The sequence below is a fragment of the Elephantulus edwardii genome, unplaced genomic scaffold (assembly GCF_000299155.1).
Source record: "Elephantulus edwardii isolate Elephantulus edwardi_28Jun2011 unplaced genomic scaffold, EleEdw1.0 scaffold00063, whole genome shotgun sequence".
NCBI classification, from domain to species: domain Eukaryota; kingdom Metazoa; phylum Chordata; class Mammalia; order Macroscelidea; family Macroscelididae; genus Elephantulus; species Elephantulus edwardii.
This window is the reverse complement of record NW_006399813.1, coordinates 2,502,090-2,523,085: the sequence shown is the minus strand read 5'-3', so window position 1 is coordinate 2,523,085 and position 20,996 is coordinate 2,502,090. Positions and strand designations below refer to the sequence as shown.

The 20,996-nt window shown below is 48.9% G+C and overlaps 2 protein-coding genes across 2 annotated transcripts in view; both read left to right on the top strand.

Annotated features, from left to right (window-relative positions):
- The window catches only part of GOLT1A (golgi transport 1A), a 36,580-nt gene extending 28,422 nt beyond the window's left edge, over positions 1–8,158 (top strand). Inside the window, exons 2-5 of the mRNA XM_006887897.1 lie at positions 3,583–3,674; positions 4,692–4,870; positions 7,545–7,608; positions 8,120–8,158. Coding sequence (XP_006887959.1) covers positions 3,583–3,674; positions 4,692–4,870; positions 7,545–7,608; positions 8,120–8,158 — 374 coding nt within the window. The remainder of the gene's footprint in view (positions 1–3,582; positions 3,675–4,691; positions 4,871–7,544; positions 7,609–8,119) is intronic.
- Positions 8,159–17,362: 9,204 nt separating this feature from the next.
- On the top strand, positions 17,363–19,570 carry KISS1 (KiSS-1 metastasis-suppressor). Its single transcript, XM_006887983.1, has 2 exons — positions 17,363–17,465; positions 19,263–19,570. Exons 1-2 carry the CDS (start codon positions 17,363–17,365, stop codon positions 19,568–19,570), a joined length of 411 nt encoding a protein of 136 aa, XP_006888045.1.
- Positions 19,571–20,996: the final 1,426 nt, after the last annotated feature.

Below are 20,996 nucleotides of genomic sequence, written 5' to 3'. Positions count from 1 at the left end.
CTATGAGTCGCAAGTGACTTGATGGCCCATAGGAACAACAACATGTATCTGATGAGGGACTTATCAAATAAGATTAAGTCAAGAACTCTTACAGCTCAACAATAAAACAGTTACTTCAGTAGGCAAAGAACTTGGATAGAGAATTATATTTCTCTAATGAAATATAAATGGTCAATAAATACATGAAAAGATACTTAACATCCTTACTTGCTAAGGAAATGCAAATAAAAACCACAATACAATAGTACTATTTCATATTCACTACTGTAGCTAAAGTTGGCACAGTCACTTTGGAAAATAGCTTGACAGTTCCTTAAAATGTTAGATACAAAGTTACCATATGACCAATAATTACACATCTGGTATATTCCCAAAAAAGAGCTCCATCTGACATACTTTGGGCATGTTGCAAGGAGGGACCAGTCCTTGGAGAGGGACTTCATGCTTGGGAGGGTGGAGGGACAGCGCAGGAGGGGAAGGCCCAGGATGAGATGGATTGACTCAGTGACTGGGGTAATGGGGGTAGGTATGTCAGAGATGATGAAATTGGCTCAGGATAGAGCAGGGCTCCAAGCTGTTGTACAGAGGGTCACTACGAGCAACTCAACAGCATATGACAACAACAACACAAACACTTGCACACATGTACCCTTAACAGTGTTATTAAAATATTGCCCAAGTGGATGGAAATAATCTAAAAGTGCACAAATGGATGGGTAAACATAATCATGCCATAATCATATGATGGGATATTATTCAGCCATCAAAAAAATATAGTACTGATACATGAGACCTTGATAATGATGTTCTAAGTAAAACAAAGCAAACACAAAAGGATAGAGGGAATCACAGAGGATTCCATGCCTACGGAATGTCCAGAAGACCCTACGGTGAGGGGTCACTTAAAAGAAGTGTTAGTTGTTGTTTTCAGTTGCCATCTAGTCAAGCCTATGACAACTCATAGTGACCCTATAAACAATGGCTCTGCACCTTGCTCTGTCCTCCGTTATCACTCAGGCCCATTGTGGAAAGTCACTGTGTCAGTCCATTTTGTTGCGGGTCTTCCTGTTTTTTCCTGACCATCCACCTTTCCCAGCTGGATACCTCTCTCCATGGGCTGGTTCCTCTTGAGAATATGCCCACAATAGGTGACACGAAGCTTCACCATCCTTGCCTCTCAGGAGCAGTCTGGTTATATTTCCTTCAAGACAAATGTGTTTGTTCTTTTGGCTGGCCACTTAATACTCTTTGCCAGCACCACAGTTCAAAGGCATCCTTTCTACTTCAGTCTTTTTTATTCATTGTTCAACTTTTGAATGCGTAGAAAGCAACTGAAAATAGCATGGATTGGATCAGGTCCATCTTGGTCTGATAGCTTTGCTCTTCTGAACTTCAGAGAGGTCTTCGACAGCAGATCTCGCCAATGTAAAACATTATTTGATTTCTTTTTTTATTGTCTTCAGCTATTTTTTTATTATTATTGTTTATTTGAGTTCTTGACAGTAGTTATCATGGGTATTGATTGGGGATGAAAATAAAATTAAATCATTGACAACTTCAGTCTTTTCTCCACCTATCCTTATGTTGCTTATTGATCCAGTGATGAGGTTTCTTGTTTTCTTGATGTTGAGCCATAACTCATATTGAAGGCTATAGTCTTTGATATTCTGCAGTAAGTACTTCAAGTCTTCCTCACTTTCTGCAAGCAAGATTGTGCCATCTGCATAATACAGGATATTGATGCCACATTCCTCTTCATACAGTCCAGCTTCTCAACTGATCTGTTCAACATACAGATTGAATAGATAAGGATACAACTCTAACACACACCTTTCCGGATTTTAAGCCATACAGTATTCCTTTGTTTTGTTTGGGTAACTACTTCTTGATCTATGTAGAGGTTTCACATAAGCACGATTTAGTGTTCTGGAATTCCCATTCTTCTCAATGTTAGTGATAATTTGTTATGATCCACATAGTCAAATGCCTTGGTATAATCAGTAAAACACAAGTAAACATCTTTCTGCTATTCTCTACTTTCAGCCAAGATCATTCTGACATCAGCAATTATACCCCTTATGCCACAGACTCTTCAAAATCTAGCTTGAATTTCTGGCAATTCCCTGCTGAAGTACTGTTGCAGGCATTTTAAATAATCTTTTGGAATATTTTAGTTGCAGATGATATAAATGATATTGTTTGGTAATTTCCATAGTCTGTTGAATGTGAACATATATGGATCTCTTCCATATTTGAAAGGTCTTGGGTGAGCATGTCCAGGGTGGCATCTATTTCTGGAAACAAGTCAATTAGTATTCCATCAATTCCTAGGGCCTTAGTTTCTGCCAATGCCTTCAGTGTAGTTTAGACTACTTTCAGTACTATTGGTTCTTGATTATATGCTATTTCCTGAAATGCTTCACTGTCAACCAATTCTTTTTGGTACAAGGAATGTGTGTATTCTTTTTATCTTCTTTTCCCCCCTCCACAATGTTATCTATAATGTGTTATTTTAATTTCTTTTTATTTTATATTGGTTTGCAGACAAAATTTGTGTACATTGTGTTTCATCCACACATACTGTGTTTCACACATGCCTTTTTTTGATGCTTCATCACTCGAGATTTTGCCCAGAGAATCCTTCAGTGTTGCAACTCAAGTCTTGTGTTCAGTCTTCAGTCCTTCTAGCTTGAGAAGTGCTGAGCATGTTCCTCCCTTTTGGTTTTCTAACTCCAGCTCCTTGCACATTTCAGTATAATACTTTGCTTAGTCTTCCCAAGCTGCCCTTTTGAAGTCTTCTGTCCAGCTCTCCTACCTCAGCGTTCCTTCCCCTTGATTTGGCTTCTTTTCATCCAGTGCAAGTTTCACAGTCTGTTCTAACATCCATGTTGCTCTTTTCTTTCCCCTCTGTCTTGTAATGATGTGTGACTTACTTCATGGATGATGTCCTTGATGTCCTCCCACAGTTCACTTGGTCTTCGTTTATTAGTGCTCAATGCGTGAAATCGATAAGATCTGTCATCTGCAGAGCTGCTATAAATCAGTCAGCTCGACGGCACCTAACAACAACAATAACAACTATCTCCATGAGAAAAAGATGTGGCAGTCCGCTCCTGTCAAGATTGACCGTCTTAGAACCCTTTGGGACAAGCTTCTCCATCCTATAACTCTGCGCAACTCATTGCTGTCAAGTCAGAAACTCCTCAGAGCTGCTGACCCTCCAGCAGGTTCTCAGAGGCTGTAAATCACACCAGAGGAGATTGCTCATCTTACTCCCGCAGAGAAGCTGGTGGACTTGAACTGCCTGCCTTTGGTCTGGCAGCGCAACATTTTACCACTGGGCCACTAGAGCATTATCTTTTAGAATCAACTTAGTGGCAATGGGTTTCACACATAGGTAAGTTCCCCACCTTCCCTTCCTTTCCCACATATCAACCTCTAAGAGCAAGGAAGCTGAGATTCCTGCATGGAAGTGGAGGCCTACCCTAAGGGGACCTGTCCAGTGACAGCGGGAAAAAGGACCAGACAATTAAAATCTGCTTCCCAACTCCCAACCCACCATAACTCCTTTGCCCATTGCAGAGATTGGTGTGGGCATCACCGGCTTCGGCATCTTCTTCATCCTCTTTGGAATACTCCTGTACTTTGATTCCGTGCTCCTGGCCTTTGGAAACGTGAGTCCCCCAGCCCTCTCTTCCCACAATCTCTCTGTGATCCCTACTGCCAGGTGAGTTAACTCAGAGACCATTCAGGTTGTGCCCACCCACATAGAAGGTTCTGTCAGTCCTGGGCAGGTGACGGGGAGAGAGCACTGCCCATTGGCTGTGGAGAATCTCGGCTGCGCAAAGACCTCGGTTCTCATGGCAAGCTCTGGGTGACACTTTCGGTGGGGGGGAGGGGGCATACCAGGATGAGACACCGTTTTTACTATCAGATTTGGTGATAGGAATATAGGTGTCATAACAGGGAAGGTGGAGAGGGACAGTGTGAAGATCAGGGTAAGAGAAACCCATTTAATATAAAACAAAATGCCTAGGGGGAAGAGAACATACTTGGAGAAGGATAAACAGAAACTTAGAAGGGAAGATGGCTGTAGGGCTAGATAAAGCACTTACAAGTGTCTGGAACAGAGAGGGGGCAGGTACAGGGAAGTGAAAGCAGAGGGCCGGCCAGGAGAAAGTCAGAGGGTTAACTTAATCAGAGCTAGGCCCCACCAAGGCAGGGTTAGGAGCCAGGATGAAGACACTGATAGGGCCTCATGGCAGAAGGTCTGGAAAACAATTCTATAGTCAGTGGAGCCAAGAGAGGTTTCGCGTGACTTGGAGTAGGGCTGTCTTAACTGTCTAGGCCTCCATCGTTCGTTTTGTAAAATGAGCAGAGTCTCATTGCTTACCCCTTCTTTCCTAGAGAGGAAGTCATAGGGGAAGAATTACTTGGGAGCTAAGTGGTTGGAGTGTGTGTGTGGGGGGGAAGCCAGAGACCTTCACAGTCACCTCCTTGCGCAGCCCCCTGCCTCTGAACAGTTGCACTCCCATCCAGAGTCTCTGGGATTTTGTCAGGTTCCTGGATAACCTTCTCTGATACCATCTCCCTATGAAGAGTCAGCAAGCTGTGCCCCACGCCTGACCAGACGCGCCCCTGACCCCTGAAGAGGAGGTGTGCTTGCTCTCATGCTCCTCTTCCTCCCACAGCTGCTGTTTCTCACTGGCCTGTCCTTCATCATTGGCCTGAGGAGGACCTTCTCCTTCTTCTTCCAACGGCACAAGGTCAAGGGCACCAGCTTCTTCCTGGGGGGTGTGGCCATCGTGCTCCTGCGCTGGCCGCTCCTGGGCATGTTGCTGGAAACCTACGGGTTCTTCAACCTCTTCAGGTGAGTGTGTGTCCTTGGTACCACGGACAGGTCACCAAGGTCCTGAGAGTTGAGACCACCCGCAGGTGTGGGCAGCCCAAGCTGCAGGGAAGTGGAAGTTGGAACTTTGTTCTCTAAGAGATGGGAGGCGTGGAAAGACTGAAAAGGAGAAGGGACACTAGCTGATGCTTTGGAAAGGCCCCTCTATTAGCAGGCTGCTGGACACGCTGGAGGGATCAACTTATTCATTAGTAAACATTGTGCACTTACTGCATACCCAACACTGCACCTGTCACCAGGCAAGAGACGTGAAGCCCTAATGAGTCTACTAGGAGGAATGGTCATGGACCAACGTACACCCAGCCTCTAATTTGCACCAACTGCACATACAATCATCACCTCGTTTTATCCTCTTCCTTCTAAGATGTCCCTTGACTTTGCAGAAAAGAAAACCAAAACTGAGAGATTGCTGCTGACCAAAGTCTCACAGCTAGTGTACAAAGGACCTTGAACTTGATCAAGTGTCTCTTTCTTGGCTCCACACCAATTACCCTGTCCTGTGTCAGCCCTGGGCCTAGTGACTGGTGTGTGGGACTCAGAGATGACAGGTGATCACATAACATCAGGGCTGAGGGAGCCCAAAAGAGGGCTCTCAAGCAGGTGCTTGAAAAGAAGAGGGCCCTGAGGTGGGCCTTAGGGGATGTGTGTGTGTGTGTGTGTGTGTGTGTGTGTGTGTGTGTGTGTGTCTAAAAGACTGGGGTTTCTCAAGGAGAAGAAAAGACAGCTGTGCCGGTAAGAATAGGAGGCCAGACTCCTACGTCTATGGGATGATGTGGAGAGAATAGAGGTGAGTGGGGAAATCAGAGACTGGGAGAGTCATGGCTCATGGAATCATGGGATGGAGCTGGGATCCAGAACCACTCCTGTAGGAGCCCTCAGCCTGCTTAGTGCAGCCTTGAAAGCACCTGATTCACCTGAATGTCCTCGAGTAGCGTGCGGTACAGCATTGAGAAACTAAACATTCTCAACCACGTACTCTATCACTTATGTACTCAGTATTTATATATGTCATTATTCAAACTGTCAAATACTGTATATATAGTTGTTCTTGTTGTGTGTCATCCAATAGGTTCTGCTCATATTGACCCCACATGACAGGATAGAACTGCCCCCGGGGGCTTCTGAGGCTGTGAGTTTCACAGCAGCAAATATTGGAGCAGTTTCTGCCAGGATTAGAACCACCGAACTTTTGGTTAGCAGCTAAGCATGAAGGTGACAATAAGGACCGACTGTAAAGGAACTCTGGTATTAGTTTCCAAAAGGTCAGAGATTTGAATCCACCAGCAACTCCGAAGGAGAGAGATGGGTAGTCACCTCCCATTGAGATTTACAGTCTCGGAAACCTCAGAGGGCTTTTCAACTTTTAGAAGTCAAGTCTGAGCTTTTTTTTTTACAATTAGTCACATCTATATAAGTAATAAAATATTTGAGCCGTGGGAAATGGAGACCCAAGGAAAGGAAGCAGCTGAGCCATAATTAAAAGTTGACACGTAATCCTCCTCAGCTCTTGGCTCTACACAGGCTCCCTCCCACCCCCCAAACCCTGGAAGTTCCCCTCTAGAAATTACACCAGCCTTTGTGTTAAGGGAGGAGGCTTGTTGGCATAATGTGCCGTGTGTTGGACTCACAACTAAAAGGTTAGTAGTTTGAATCCACCATTCACTCCATGGTAGAAAGACAGGCAGTCTCCTCCTGCAACATTTTAAAGCTTTGAGAGTCCAGTGGAGGGTCAGTGTAAATGATGGGCAGATTCCTCCCATGGTGGGTTCGCTGACTCAACAGCAGTGAGTTAAGGAGGAACCCTGGTGGCTAAATGCTTAGCTGCTCACCTCAAGGTCGCTGGCTGCTCCCTGGAAAAAGTCTGAGGCAGTCGGCTTCCACAGGAGGCAGAGAGAGCAATGTGTTTCCATGAATATTTACAGTCTTGGAGACCTGGGGCCTTCTGCTCTCTCCTGCAGAGTCACTAGGAGTCAAAACTCCACTCAGCAATGATGGATTTGTGAAGGCTTCTATTATTATTTCCCTTTTGTACAGCTTCAAACTGAGAGGAAGAGATTTTCATGAAAGTTGCCAAGTTTGTACAGTCCCAGTATGTGAAGGATGTGAACTCCAGGGGCCTATATTCTGAACCTCTTCACTCGGGCACCTCTCAATGAACAGGGGTGCACAGCCGAGCCTGCCCCCCAGGTGGCCGTGTTCTCTTTGTACCTAAGCCCCTTCCTCCCTCCCTCTCCCTTCTCTCCCCCTAATTAGGCAGATTTACATTGCATTTCCTTACATTGCTATTCTCCTGGTAAATGTAGCACAACATTTAACATTCTAATAGTTTTCACGTGCACAGTTCCATAGTACTAATTGTGTAGATTGTGCAATTCAACCATCACCTTTATTTGTTCCCAATCACCTTGGACAGAAGCCCCACATCCCCCAGACAGTAGCCCTCCTTCCCGCTCGCCCCTGCTGACCCCTGGTCTCTGCACATTCCCCTGCTGCAGCTCGTGCAAGTGGGATCATCCCATGACTGACACTGTTTGGAGCGTCGAACAGGGCTTCATTTAAGCCTGCATCTTCTGGTAGACTTCAGATTCGCTTCCCGTTTTCTCTCCCCTCTGACTCGTCACTCCTCTGCTCCTAGGGGCTTTTTCCCTGTCGCCTTTGGCTTCCTGGGCAGCGCCTTCAACATCCCCTTCCTGAGTGCGGTGAGTAGGGGACGCCTATTCTGGGTGATGGCGGTGGCCTGGGCTTTGCTGAACTGCTTGTCCCATTGCTCCTTCCCCATCTGACAAGAGCAGATGAAGAGAGCTGTGGGCGGTTATACTTAAGGGGTGAGTGTAGATTCTGGGTGGTCCCAGCTGAGTGTCTGGGATTTTTGAGACCCTGTAGAGGTCTGGGACCCAGACGTGCAGGGGACATGCTGTGACTGCCAAGGACCGATAGGAGAGCAGGTAGTACACTAGCCAGTGCCGTGAGATAGCCTTGGGAGCAGCCCCTCCCATCCCTTGCCCTTTTCTGAAGCCCTGGACAGAATATGAGTTTTCTGAGGAGCCCAGGGAAGCCCGAGGCCAGCTCATCAACGCCGCCAGCTGGGCCCCCCACGCAGCCCCTTCACGTCTGTTCCTGGCCCTGCTGCCGGCTCTCAAGGCCAGCCTTGTAATAACCTGCATCGAGTCTGTTCCCCATTATTTGTCTAACGATTTTTGGCTCCCACAGCTGTTCCGGAGGCTTCAAGGCTCCAGCTCAATGGTCTGAACGGCAGAGATGAGCTCCTCGGACGTGGCTTGTTGGGTGAGGTGGCTGAAGGGAAAGTGTGGGGGCCACCCCCTCCGATCTCCACGCTGCACTGACTCATCTCCCCATCATATCCAGACCACCTCACGCCCAGAAGGCAGGATGGAGCTGACTGACCCAGCGCAAAGTCTTGAGTCAATTCAAGAGGCTGCTGAGACTATAGGGGACAGACGTCCAGGTGTATGGACATCAGATCCGGTTGGCATCACATCCTCACCCTGTATTTATGGGAAGAAAAGCAAAGATTAAATCTCTAAGCTCCTGGTGTGTCTGAACCTGGAAAGCAGTGTCTCCAGCCCATTAAGTCCTTCACATCGCTGGGTAATCCCTGCTCTCGAACGGGCTGCTCTTCTTATCGTGGTGTTTAGAAGTCCCAACAAATGACAGTGTCTGCGGCTGGTCAACAAGAGACATCAGGCCAGTCATTAGCTTTGAGCCTGCTAGTCCTCAGGACATGTCTTTCAATCACTGAGGGCCCCTTGTGTACCAGTTGGTGTTATCAGGTGTCCTCAAGTTGATTCCACATCATGGTAACCCATGTGACAGAGTTGTTGTTGTTGTTGCTGTTGTTGTTGTTAGGTGCAATCAAACTTGAGTGCAACTCACAGCAAGCCTATGAACAACAGATGTGAACCCTGCTCTATCTTGCGCCGTTGTCACCATCTCTGACATGCTCTTGTTGCAGCCTCTGTGTCAGCTCATCTTGCTGGGGACTGCCCTCCCGCCCCCCACCTTGCCCCGCATGATGTCCTTGTCCAAGGATTGCCTTCCTGACAACATGCACAAAGTGCATGAGGCACAAAGTGCGAGGCAAAGCTTCATCCCTGCCCTAAGGAGCACGCTGGCTGCACTTCCTGTGAGGCAAACTTGTCTGTTCTGACAGTCGGTGGGATACTCGGTTCTCTTCTCCAACACCACAGCTCAAAAGCCTGGAACTGCCCGATACTGCTTTCTGGGTTGTAATCTTTACAGAAAGCTACATCTGACATAGAGCATGGTGCAAAGAGGGACTGGTCGTTGGAGAGGGACATCATGCTTGGAAGGGTGGAGGGATGGAGAAGGAGAGGGAGACCCTCGATGAGGTGGATTGATACAGTGACTGGGGTAATTAATGGGAGTGGGTGTGTCGGAGACAGTAAAGTTGGCACAGTGTAGAGCAGGGTTCAGGGCTTTTGTACATTGGGTTGCTATGAGTGGCAAGTGACTTGACAACACATAACCCTACCACCACAACAACAATCTTTACAGGGACAGAACACCAGGTTTTCATCCCATGGTGGTTTTGAACCACCATCCTTTAAGTTAGCAGCTGAATACTTAACCAGTGTGCTATCACGTGGGGAGTCCTCAAAGGCTCCTGAAAGAGACAAGAGTCCTTGGCAGTTAATCAATTTGCTATATATCCATAGAGGAGTGCATGTGTGTACCAAGCAAAAGAGTGAGGGGTGGTGGAGGGACCACCCTCCCCTCAGAGTATGGGCAAAGTCAGTTACAGACAGGAGCACTCATTGTCACAGTAGGATGGACACGCATGACAGAAGACACAGAGGTGGCCCCAGGAATAGCACCTTCTTACGTACTTTCATCAGCTCCAGATAAAGAAGGTCCACAAGAAGACCTTCAACAATTGCCTTTGATTTACAGCTTGACCTTTTTTAAGGCAAAGGCTTTCCTGTGGCTACATTTCTGTCTGTAGTGGTTTGGACTTGGCCTTGATGTATCCTGCATTGCCTTACAAAGCCCTGTACTGGGCCGAAGGCCGAGGCAGAGGGAGGCAGTCAGCTGTATAGAAGCCTTCTGATTTGAGAGGAAGCATCTCTTTCCTTTCAGCTTCTCCAGGGCCAGCATGGCGCCTGGACCACTGTCAGGTCACAAAGTTGTGCTACTTGGTGACAGAGGTAAGCACAGGCTTAAAGCTCACCCCTTGGAGTTTCCTTTAGCCTTTACCCACACCACTACCATCTTTCTGATTAGACCACATTTGTCTGACTGATTGCTGTCTTCATCCAGCATGGCAGACATTGGGAAGGTTATTGGTTCAAGACCATCATCTGCTTTGGAGGAGGCAAAGGAGATAAAATCATCCTTAGAATGACAGGAAGGGGGTAGATTAGGGTTGGAGGAGAATGGAAAAGCGTTACTTTTTTATAGGGAGGACGAGGAGTTAACTCAGCGTACACACTAAGCGGCAGCAGCCAGCTGGATTGCACTGTGAGATAATGACTGATTTAACATCTGCTTTGTGCTGGCTTTTCCATTTATCATCTAACTAGTAGACCTCAGAGCTCTGGTGGCCTAGTGGTAAGAAGCTGAGCTGCAATTCTGAAGGCTCACGGTTCAGACCCACCAGCAGCTCCACAAGAGAAACATGGGCAATCTCCTCCTTGCCTATTAAACCCCACTGGAGGGTCAGCTATGGGTTGGTTCTGATTAGATGGTACACAAAACCAACACCAACATGTGCTAGGTTTTCCATGTATTTTTTCACCAGTAATCTATGAGGGTAGCTTTGCTCTCAAAGAGGCTCTGGGGGGTTAGAGCACTTGCTCCAAGCAGCACAGTGAAGAAGTCTCACTCTGAAGCCAGACTCACCAACCCACCTAGAGACTGGTGAGTGAGGGAGGCAGAGAGGCAAGCCCAGCACTCCAGCCCTCTCACTCACCACGGTGTAAATGGTAAGCATGCTCATCTGCTAACCAAAAGTCTGGCAATTCAAGATCACTCAGTGGCACTTCAGAAGAGAGGCCTGCTAATCTACTTCCCCAAAAATCAGTCACCGATGTCCCTGTGGATCACGGCTCTGCCTTGATGCCCTCAGGGCCTCTAGCGGTCAGAATGGACTTGCTGGCTACTGGTGGGGTTTCCTCTCATCGTGGACTGAGTGCTGCGGGAAGGACGCATCCACCCTGGGGAGTAAGGAGCAGGCCGGTGTCCGCCTGGCTGCACATGAGATCACCTGTGCAGCTTCAAAAGCAGCTGATGTGTGAGCCTGCCCCGTCGGGGCTCAGGAAGGGGCTCGGCACGTTACTGTGTGCTCCTAACACTCAGCCTGGTTTGAGGTCAGAGACATGGAGTCAAGCAGACATGGGAACGGGCCCAGGTTCTGCTGCCACAAGCAATCAGAGGCACTCCAGGTCTCAGGTTCCTGCCTGGGAAGTAGAGATAAAACCACTGAAAGGGCTGCTGTGGCAATTCAATGAGATAAAGCCTGTAAAACTCATATTTAGCATAGTGGCTGGGTTATAATGGGGCCAAGAATAGCACCAGTGGTGATGCTGAGCGATTGTCACGTTTTTTTTCCTGCAACAAAAGAGGCCTGGTGATGTTGGGACTGGGCAGCTTCACCCGGCAGGGTGTGGCCTTCGGCATGAAGACACCTCTCATCCAGTGTCCCTTTCTTGGTCAGCATCCTTGGGACCCTTCTGGCCCTTAGGTAGCCTTTAGTCATGGAGGATGACTAGTGCACTGTCCGAGAGCAGTCCTGGTAGCCACTGCTCATGGGAGGGAACAGGAGAGAGCAGAGGTTGTGAAAGCAGAAGGGCCCTGGCTGGTACCAATGATGTTCATTGGACTAAGGAGTTATGCCACCAACCCAAAGGTAGGCAGTTCAAATCCTCTAGCTGTTCTGTTGAAGAAAGATGGACAGTCTCCTCCCAGGGGATTTACAGTCTCAGAAACATCCCCTGAAGGGTCAGCTATGACTTGGTCCTGATTTGACAGCAATAAACAGTCGTAGTAATAGTACTCGTATTAGTAGTAATAGTAGTACTGACTTACAGATTAGCAGTTCACACTCATCAGTGAGGCAGTGAACGAAAGGCTTAGTGTGGCATGTTTCTGTAAAGATCACAGGCAAGAAAACCCTATGGACCGTGACACTTACTTACACGTATTTGAGGCTGGAATTGCCTCCTCAGCAAAGCGATTCTGCTGGAGGACAGATAATGGTGGGCAGGAAGCAGCAGCCAGCCCAAGAGAGTTGAGTTCAGGGATCTACTGCTCATTGTTCCGAGGTGCCACCAAGAAGCACACACTGTGTTTTCTAAAATGGTCTCTCACCATCTGCTGAGGGTCCCAAATTTACTCATCCGACCGAGGTCTACTCTGATGCGTGAGGGAGCCATGCACCCACCCTACTTCTTCAAACTACAAACATAGGGATGTCCCTGGATCTCCCCAAGCTGGTCTGAGTCTTTAACAAGAAAGTAGTCTATGAAGCAGGGAGTTCTGGTGGCTTAGTGGTAAGGAGTTGTGCTGCCAACCTAAAGGCACGTGGTTTGAATCCACCAGCTGCTCCATGGGAGAAAGATGACCAATTTCCTCCTGTGCCAATTACAGTTCCTGAAAAACTGATAGCTACGAGTAGGTTCCAACAGGACCCGTGCCCAACCACAACACCTATGAAGCAGACACTTCACCTGCTAAGAAGCGGATGGGCTACAGGGGCCATGGAGGCCTGAAGAAAGGGTCGTGGGGAGGAAGCAGGGCCAGATCAGAGCTAGGTGGGTGTTCTCCACAGTCCAACAAGAGAGCTGTTCTTAATCTCTTCAGAGACAACGGAAGCAAAGCCTCAAGGGCTTTCAGAAGGTAACCCCACTAAAACCCAGAACGTGACAGGGCTGGGGTGCACACTCAGGTGGCTGTGAGGAGGGTCTTCTAGAAACCAGAACGTGACAGGACTGTGAGGCTGGAGGAGGCCTTCTTTGGGGTTTTGTGATGCTCTGAGTGATGTTCAGGACCAGAGAAGATGGCTGTTTGGGCCTAGACACCGCCTAGTGACCGCTCTCCATGCTGCCGCTGTGGCTGCTCCTGCTGCCCCTCCGCCCTTCCCCTCGGCGTCTGCCAGTTCACACCAGCCTGCACCCTCCACAGTCGCTCCAGTGCCACCTCTTCCTTCCCACCTGCAAGTCTCTCCTCTAAACTCACAAAGCCCTCCCCCTGTACAACCTACTGTGGTTGTATGTCCTCGAGTTGAGACTGATTCATAGCTGACCCGCCACCAGAGGTAGTGAATCGCATAGGAGGAGACTGCCCATTTTTCTCACGTGGAGCAGCTGGTGGATTTGAACTGCGTGCCTTTGGGTTGGCAGCACAACTTTCTACCACTAAGTCATCAGAGCTTCTTTATTTTATTTTATTACTTTTTTTGTTGTTATGTACCATCGAATCAGATCTGACAGGCACAGGAGGACACTGCCCCTCCTTCTCCTGCAGAGCATCTGGTGGATTCGAACTGCGTGCCTTTGGGGTTGCAGTGCAGCTTCTTGTCACTAGGCTACCAGAGCTCTCACCAGCGCTTCTTCAGTAACCTACTTTTTGTTCCCCTGCCTGTCTCTACCGTCTGGCTTTTTCATACCTCCATGACAGCCCTGTGCTGAGCACATGCTCTGTGATTGTCTGAGGAAAGAAAAAGAAATAGAGAATCTCCTTTTGCCCCACTAAACAGACTCAGGACACAACCTGGCGCTTCCCCTAGCCCCACACGCAAGCTGGCCTGATGCTCTCTGAGTACTGAGTGTGTGGACACAGGTGCTGCTCTGGGTCACACTATACCCTTCTCCTCATCTCTTACGCTGGATGTGTCTGTGGTCCTCAACCAGAGGGTCTCCACTGACTCTTCCATCCTTCCTCAGAAAATCGATTCCCACCTTGTCTGGGGCACAATGGCTCTGTGGGGTGAAGATGGTGGTAAGATGGTAGAGGATGGAAAGGGTTTGAATTCTGAAGTCTGTCATGGGAGGTTTCCAGCCGGGGAGGAAGAGGCCGTTCTCAGTTACAGGGAGGTGGAGGGACACTCAGGGCATCGTGTTCTCTGAGGAGGGTCTGATGAGGAGGGGGAGGCGGGCAGAGGTGGGCCAGTGCTTGCAGACGTCACTCAGGGCTTTATAAAAGGAGAAGTGATCAGGGAACTGGCAAGAGCCAGCAGCTCCCCTCGCTCCGGTGAACACCTGCTCAAGCAGCCTCATCATCGCAGAGACGCGCCCAGCAACCCCCAGACCGGGAGTGAGCCGAGGTAGGTGCCCTGCGGCATCCACACGTGGGAAGGTCCTCTCCCAACCCAGACAAGGGAGCGGGGCGGTCATTCCACATAAGCAGTCGTGGGGGTGGGGGGCTCCTGGTCCTTCCTAACCACTGGTTGGCCAGATTACCCAGGGACATCTGGGGAATAAATGGACTTGCATTTTATTATTTAGAAACCAGGGAATCCCAGGGGCTGTCTGGTCCTGTGGACGGAATCAAGGGTCTCTGAGAAATCTCTGAGGGTCTGCTTAGAGGGCACACAAAAGCTCTTGGAGACTGCACTGCAATCCCAGAGGTGCATGGTTTGAATCCACCAGATGCTCTGCTGGAGAAGGAGGGACAAACTCCTCCTGTACCAGTCAGATTGTACACACACATAATAATAATAGTAATAATAATAACAATAATAACAATAAATAAACAACTCTTGGAGAAAGCAAAGGAATCTCTCAGGTGCATGGCTGAGGAATGGGACTTCTCTGAGCTGACCCGTCAAATTATGGGTGGTAAGTACTACTCCCAAAAAAGGGCACCAACTTGCCCTCCTCGCCAGCCCCCAGCACTAAGGATGGGGAGGTCATACAAGGAAAGAAGTCACCCCTTTTCAGAAGCCCCTTGGCAGGCCTGGACTTCCTCCAGCATTAAGTACAAACGTCCCTGGAGGTGGGGGGAACCACAGATATTGCCCACAACAGGTCAGCCACTTGTGGCCCTGTTAAAGAAGAGGATTTCTTCGTGCAAAAATGCATTTCTATTACGTGTTCAGTGTTACCTGTGGACCAGGGAATGAACTAAGAACTGGGAGGAGGATTTGATAATGGAAGGAACTCGGTCTCTGCTTGGTAAGAGCCCTCAGTGCTGTCTGAACGTGTGTGTGTGTGTGTGTGTGTGTGTGCGCGCGCGCGCGCGAGCATTGCTTTGGTCAGGCAGCAAGATAAAAGCAGTGTCCTCTCACAGTGTGCATGACACCAATATCCCCAATGGGGAAGGTGCACAAACAGAGAATGGAGAGCCTGGAAGAAGAAACACGGCCCTTCCAACTGCACAGCCCACTGCCACCCCGCTGCCTCACTCAGCATGCAGCACGCCCCATCTGAAAGGCAAATCTACACCCGCTGTCCTGTATGAACCCCAGTGTACCCCACACCTCATCACTCTGCTCTCCACACTCTGGCCTGTTAGATGGCAGCTCTCTCCACACTCAGCCCCTGCCCGTCCTCCCCACGCCCCAGCCCTACGTTACCATCCCTGCTGCAGCAGCCTTTGCTGGAAACGGCTTTGTCCACCTTCGTTTACGAGGTCAGGGGACCTGAGGTGCAGCGGTTGGGGTAGTGCAGCTTACTCAAAGGTCGGCAGTTCAAAGCCATTAGCAGCTGCGTGGGAGAACGATGGCGCAGCCTGCTTCTTTCTGTAAAGATGACAGTCCATTGGGCAGTGCTGTGTCCTGTAAGGCAGCCATGAGGTTGGAACTAACTCAACGCCAACTCGTTCACTCATCCAGCTCACTCGTGCCTGCGTGTCCCCTTCTGCCGAAAACCTGCCTGGACCCTCTGGGTCTGGCTCCTCCCTGGTTCTTGCTGCCTCTTCTGGTACCATTTCCAGTGTTAACTTTGAAATGATCTGTTTGTGCATTCATTTCCCATATTTGGGCTATGGTCTCTGGGGACAGACATCTTCCTATATCTGGCATCCATGTCCTGAGCCAAAATAGAAATGATTCTCTCTAATGGACCATTAACTGACACATCAGGTGTCCCTGAATGGCCAAATAGTTGGGCGCTTGGATACTAACTCTCAGTTCATCTGTTCAAACCCACCCAGAGGTGCCTTGAAAGACAATCCAGGGATTTGCTGCTCAAAGGTCACAGCTTTGAAACCCACATGGAGCAAGGAGTTCTGTGTTACACGTGGATGGGATCGCTGTGAGTCAATTGACTCAGAGGAAACGAGTGAGGTTTCTGTTGTTGTTTGAGCCCAAATGATACTCTGTTCTCTTCCCTCTCAGCTCACTTAGCATAGAGATGGTATCCGAGCTTTAAGCCTGCTAATTGCACACGTCTCAGCCTCAGCACCACTGTCTGGGTGTAATCATAAATTTGCTGGATAACCTTTAAGTGTCCATGGCTTTTTCAAGGAGAAATTAGAACTAGGAGCTGGAAGGTATGCATGGGAGGGAGACAAGACATAATGAGTGAAGACAGCACCCAAACACTCAGCTTCTACCTCAAGGGCCAAAATGATGAGGCCCATTCCCTTCATATCCTCTCAGGCTCCACAAAGAACAGGAGATGGAGGATATTGACCTGATAAATCATGAAACATTCTTTTCCCTAAATTATAGGCACTCTATTTAGCAATATGAAGAGCCTTGAGAAAGGGCAATTGATTGTCTCTTTCTTCTTGGAAGAGGAAAATAATTACGTTTCTAAATAGAGAAGGAGGGACTGGACCAGGTTCAGTGGGGCAGCAGGGTGGATTACACAGAGAGAACACGGCACAGAGGGGACACGCGCTCCCAGCTCCACACAGAGCGAGCAAACCCTAAGAGGCTCCGGTCTCTGGCCTGAATCTCGCCCACCCACTCCCCGCTCACTCCCACACACCATCACTCATTTTTCATTCTTTCTATCCTCACCTCAAGCAAAGGAGCTCTTGGTGACGCAGACCCTGGGAGTTTTACTCTTTACCCAGAGGCGCTACCTCGCTGGTGGTCTGAATCCACCAGCAGCTGCTAGAGGGAAAAAAGATGGACAACCTCCTGGAGGGTCAGCTGTGAGCAGGTTCAGACTTACGGCAATGTTGTTCTTCGCAGGCAAACCTGAGATGCCGTATCCAGGCTGTTTCCCCCAATCTGAGCAATCCTGCCCCTCCCCTCAGCACACCTGTCCTTCCTTCCTAACCTTGCTGACCTCACCTCCTAAGGAAGTCTTTCTGAATGACCCTCTCCTAAGCATCACTTCAGTTTGGACTACACTCAACCCCATTCCCATGATAAGCCCGTTCAGACACATCCTCCTTGGGCGAGAGCATCTCCACACACAGGGACTTGCTCCTTTCTCAGGCCAGCTCTGCTCCATGCCTGACTCGGCTCTTCCTCTCTTTCTCCTCCTCAGGACATTTCTAGGACCCACCTCTTTCGCCAGGATGAGCTCATTAGTTTCTTGGAAGCTATTACTTTTCCTCTGTGCCACCTCCTTCGGGGAGACCTCAGGACGCATGGCTTCTGCCAAGGATCCTCAATCCCGAGGTATATATTGTCTGGGGGAGCGAGTGGGAGAAAGTGAGTTATTACAAAATGAGATTTGCCATCATTTTCAGATCACAGTTAGATGAGTTTAAAAAGTTAGATGAGAGTGGGACACTACATTTGGTGGACATTTAAAGTAGCACATAAGCAACTCATTCAGGAGTCCCATGAACTTCACAAAGTAAGCATGGTTTACCACTAGCACGGACATCAGGAAGGAGAAGCCCTGGTTGTGCAATGGTTAAGTGCCGGGCTGCTAACAGAAAGGTTGGTGGTTCTAATCCACCCAGTGACTCTGAGAGAGAGAGGAGAGAAAGAAGAGAGAGAGAGGAGAGAGAGAGGGGGGAGAGAGGAGAGAAGAGAAGAGAAGAGGGAAGGGGAAGGGGAAGGGGAAGGGGAAGGGGAAGAGGAAGAGGAAGAGAGAATCCCTAAGATGATAGCCAAGGCAAGCCAGTGGGGAAGTTATGCTCTGTCACCTGCAGTCACTATGGGTCAGCATCAGCCCAACAACAATGAGGATCATGAAGTTCACAAAGTCCAGGGCTTGTTAAGCCTTGAGCTCCTTCATGATTTCCCCACACTGGGTTCTCTAGCCCATCAACCACCTCTCTGTGCAAGACTGTTGGGAGGAGACTTAATATATTTAAGTTCTTTTATCGATGACCTCAGACCCTTTTGTGGGAAATTTGCAATGAAGAACAACAAATGAATGAATCCCTTTACTACCTGGTAATCTTTGAGCTGGAACTGATGAACTAGAGAAACTGAAGTCCACTGAGGAAGAGAACTTTTCTCGAGATGACTCGCTCCAATACTACCAAAGGCCAGCAGGTGCCAGAGCTCCCCCAAAAGTGCGTCTGCTGAGTGGCACTGGCTAAGACAGCGCTCATGCTCAAACCAAGACTCCTAGTCTAGTGCTACTCCGATGTCAGCTTTCTGAGCAAACTAGAGCCTCAAGTTTGGCCTCTCTGGGCTCCAGTCCTATCTAGACAACTGACCACATACCCTCTATACTTTTGATATTACTGGGCAGACCCAGAAGAGATCCCAGGGCTAAGAGCATGGTCCTGAGCATTCTTTTCCAGAAGTGTCTTCTCTCCTGACATCAAGTATTCTTTCTGTGAGGGGAGCGGTCCCTTCACTTTCAGGAACACTGACTATTTTTGGTAGGTGGTTCTTTTTGACAAATTAATTTAGTTGAGGTCACAAACAGTAGCCTGGACATTAGTCCTATTTCCCCGTGGGAAGCTTAATTGGAAAGGTTGCCATCCTCCCTTCCCACCCCAGCATTCTTCTAGGCAGTGTAGAGGGGTAGAAGGTGCCTCTCAGATAGATTTTCACAAACTTTGGGCCATGCATATGTTCCCCATTCTCCAAGTGTGCCAGGGCACTGAGGAGCAGGGTGCAGAGAACCACTACCATCACACACACACACACACACACACACACACCAGCCCCCGTGTCCACTCATCTCTTGTCACAGCTGGCTAGGGCCACTAGGTAAGAGTAAGTTACACAGAATAAGAAGTTGCACTGTGTTACTGCCAAAATGATACTGAGCAGGTTAGCAGCGAAGTGGGTTAACAAGTGATTTAATTAAAAAGATATTTAAGATAACTAGTAAACATTTACAGTTATGGTGAAGGAGGACAAAGTCATAGAGGATCTGCAGCTTCACTCTTAGATGTCTAGGAACAAACGGGCAGCACAGGATGGACCCCTGAGTAGGTGATGCAAAGTGCCCTTTCCTGAACCTCTGCCTCACTGGCAGCCTCTCCCTGTGGCTCTCTGTCCTAGGTCGGCGGTTCGGACCCCTGGCCCTGCAGGCCCCTTGGGAGCAGCGGTGCGCAGAGGAGGCGCCTGGTTCCGCAGGGCTGAGGCCTCGCAGCGCCTCGTTGTGCCCTCACCCGGACAGCCCTGCGGAGCCCCGGCGGCCAGGCCTGTGCGACCCCCGCAGCCGCTTGATTCCCTCACCCCGCGGCGCGGTGCTGGTGCAGCGAGAGAAGGATCTATCCGCCTACAACTGGAACTCCTTCGGTCTGCGATACGGCAAGCGGCGGAGCGCGCGGCAGGCGTGGCGCGAGCGAGGCGCTGGGAGGGGCTGAGGCTGCGGAGACCCGCCTTGAACTTCAACCTGAGACCCACATCACGGCGCGGGCGCGCTGGGTAAGGGGCTGCAGGCAGGGCCAGCCAGAGTGGGACTGGAGTTTGGTACTGAGGTAATAAAATAAACACTGCCACCATGACAGAGTGTGATTTGTGATTTTTTGCAGTCAGCCCTGGTAGAGTTGTGCCTTTCTCGCTCAATGAGATTTGCAGTTGTTGTTAAGATAACGTTCGCCACGAATCAGCATCAACTCTACCACGGCAGTGCACTTGGTTTTGGCTGGTGACCTTAAGGTTAATGCTTCTCAAGGTGTGTGGTGAAGAGAAATGTCCGCGATCTTTTTGCTTCAAAGAAAACAAAACCTCAGAGCAATAAAGAGGCACTAGACTGGTGACCAAATTCGGCGGGTGATATGTTTACATTCATATTTGCACATGCTGTGAGTATATCCATGTATACAGAGTCAACGGGGCAAAAGGAAAATATAATAACAGCAAAAAAAGAATTTGCATTGCAATCTGGAAGGCACACAGTTCGAATCCACCAGCTGCTCCATGGATGGGCCATCTCCTATGTTGTTATTGCTATTGTGTGCCATCGAATCAGAACCAACTCAAGCTGACCCTCCAGTGGGTTTTCAGAGACATAAATCGCACAGGAGACGGTCCATCCTCCCACAGAGTAGCTGGTGGTTTTGAACAGCTGCCTTTGGCATTGTAATGCAACCTCTTATCACCAGGCCGTGAACATTGTCCCTAAAATGTTATAAAATTGCTGTTGTCATGTGCCATCGAGTTGCCTGCAATTCATAGTGTCACTATGCACAATAGCTCTGAACCCTGCCCTACTCTGAGCCAGTCTCACTGATTCTGACACACCTACCCCCTTTACCCTAGTTACTGTATCAATCCATCTCATCTGGGGTCTTCCTATCCTGTGCTGTCCCTCCACCCTTTCAAGCATGATGTCCTTCTCCAAGGACTGGTCCCTGCTGGCAACACGCCCAATGCATGTGAGAAAGAGCTTTAAACTCCTTTCCTCCAAGGAGTAACTTGGCTTTACCTTCTCCAGGACAGACCTGTTTATTCTGTTGGTGGTCCCTTGAATGTTCAATACTCTTCTCAGCACCACAACTCAAAGGCATTTATTCTTCTTTTGTCATCCTTAGTCACTGTCCAGCTCTCTGACGCAAGGTAAGTAATTTCTAGGACCATGGGCTTGATCAGGCACACCTTAGTCTCTAGACTGACACTGTTGCTCTTTGGCACTCTGGAGAGGTCATTGACAGCAGGTTTTCCAAATGCAATTAAGCTTTTTACTTCCTGACTCCTGGTTCCAAGTGTGTTGATTGTGGAACTAAGCAAGCGGAAATTGTTAACATCAGTCTCTTCTCGATGCTGCCAGTTGGCCCAATAGTGAGAATC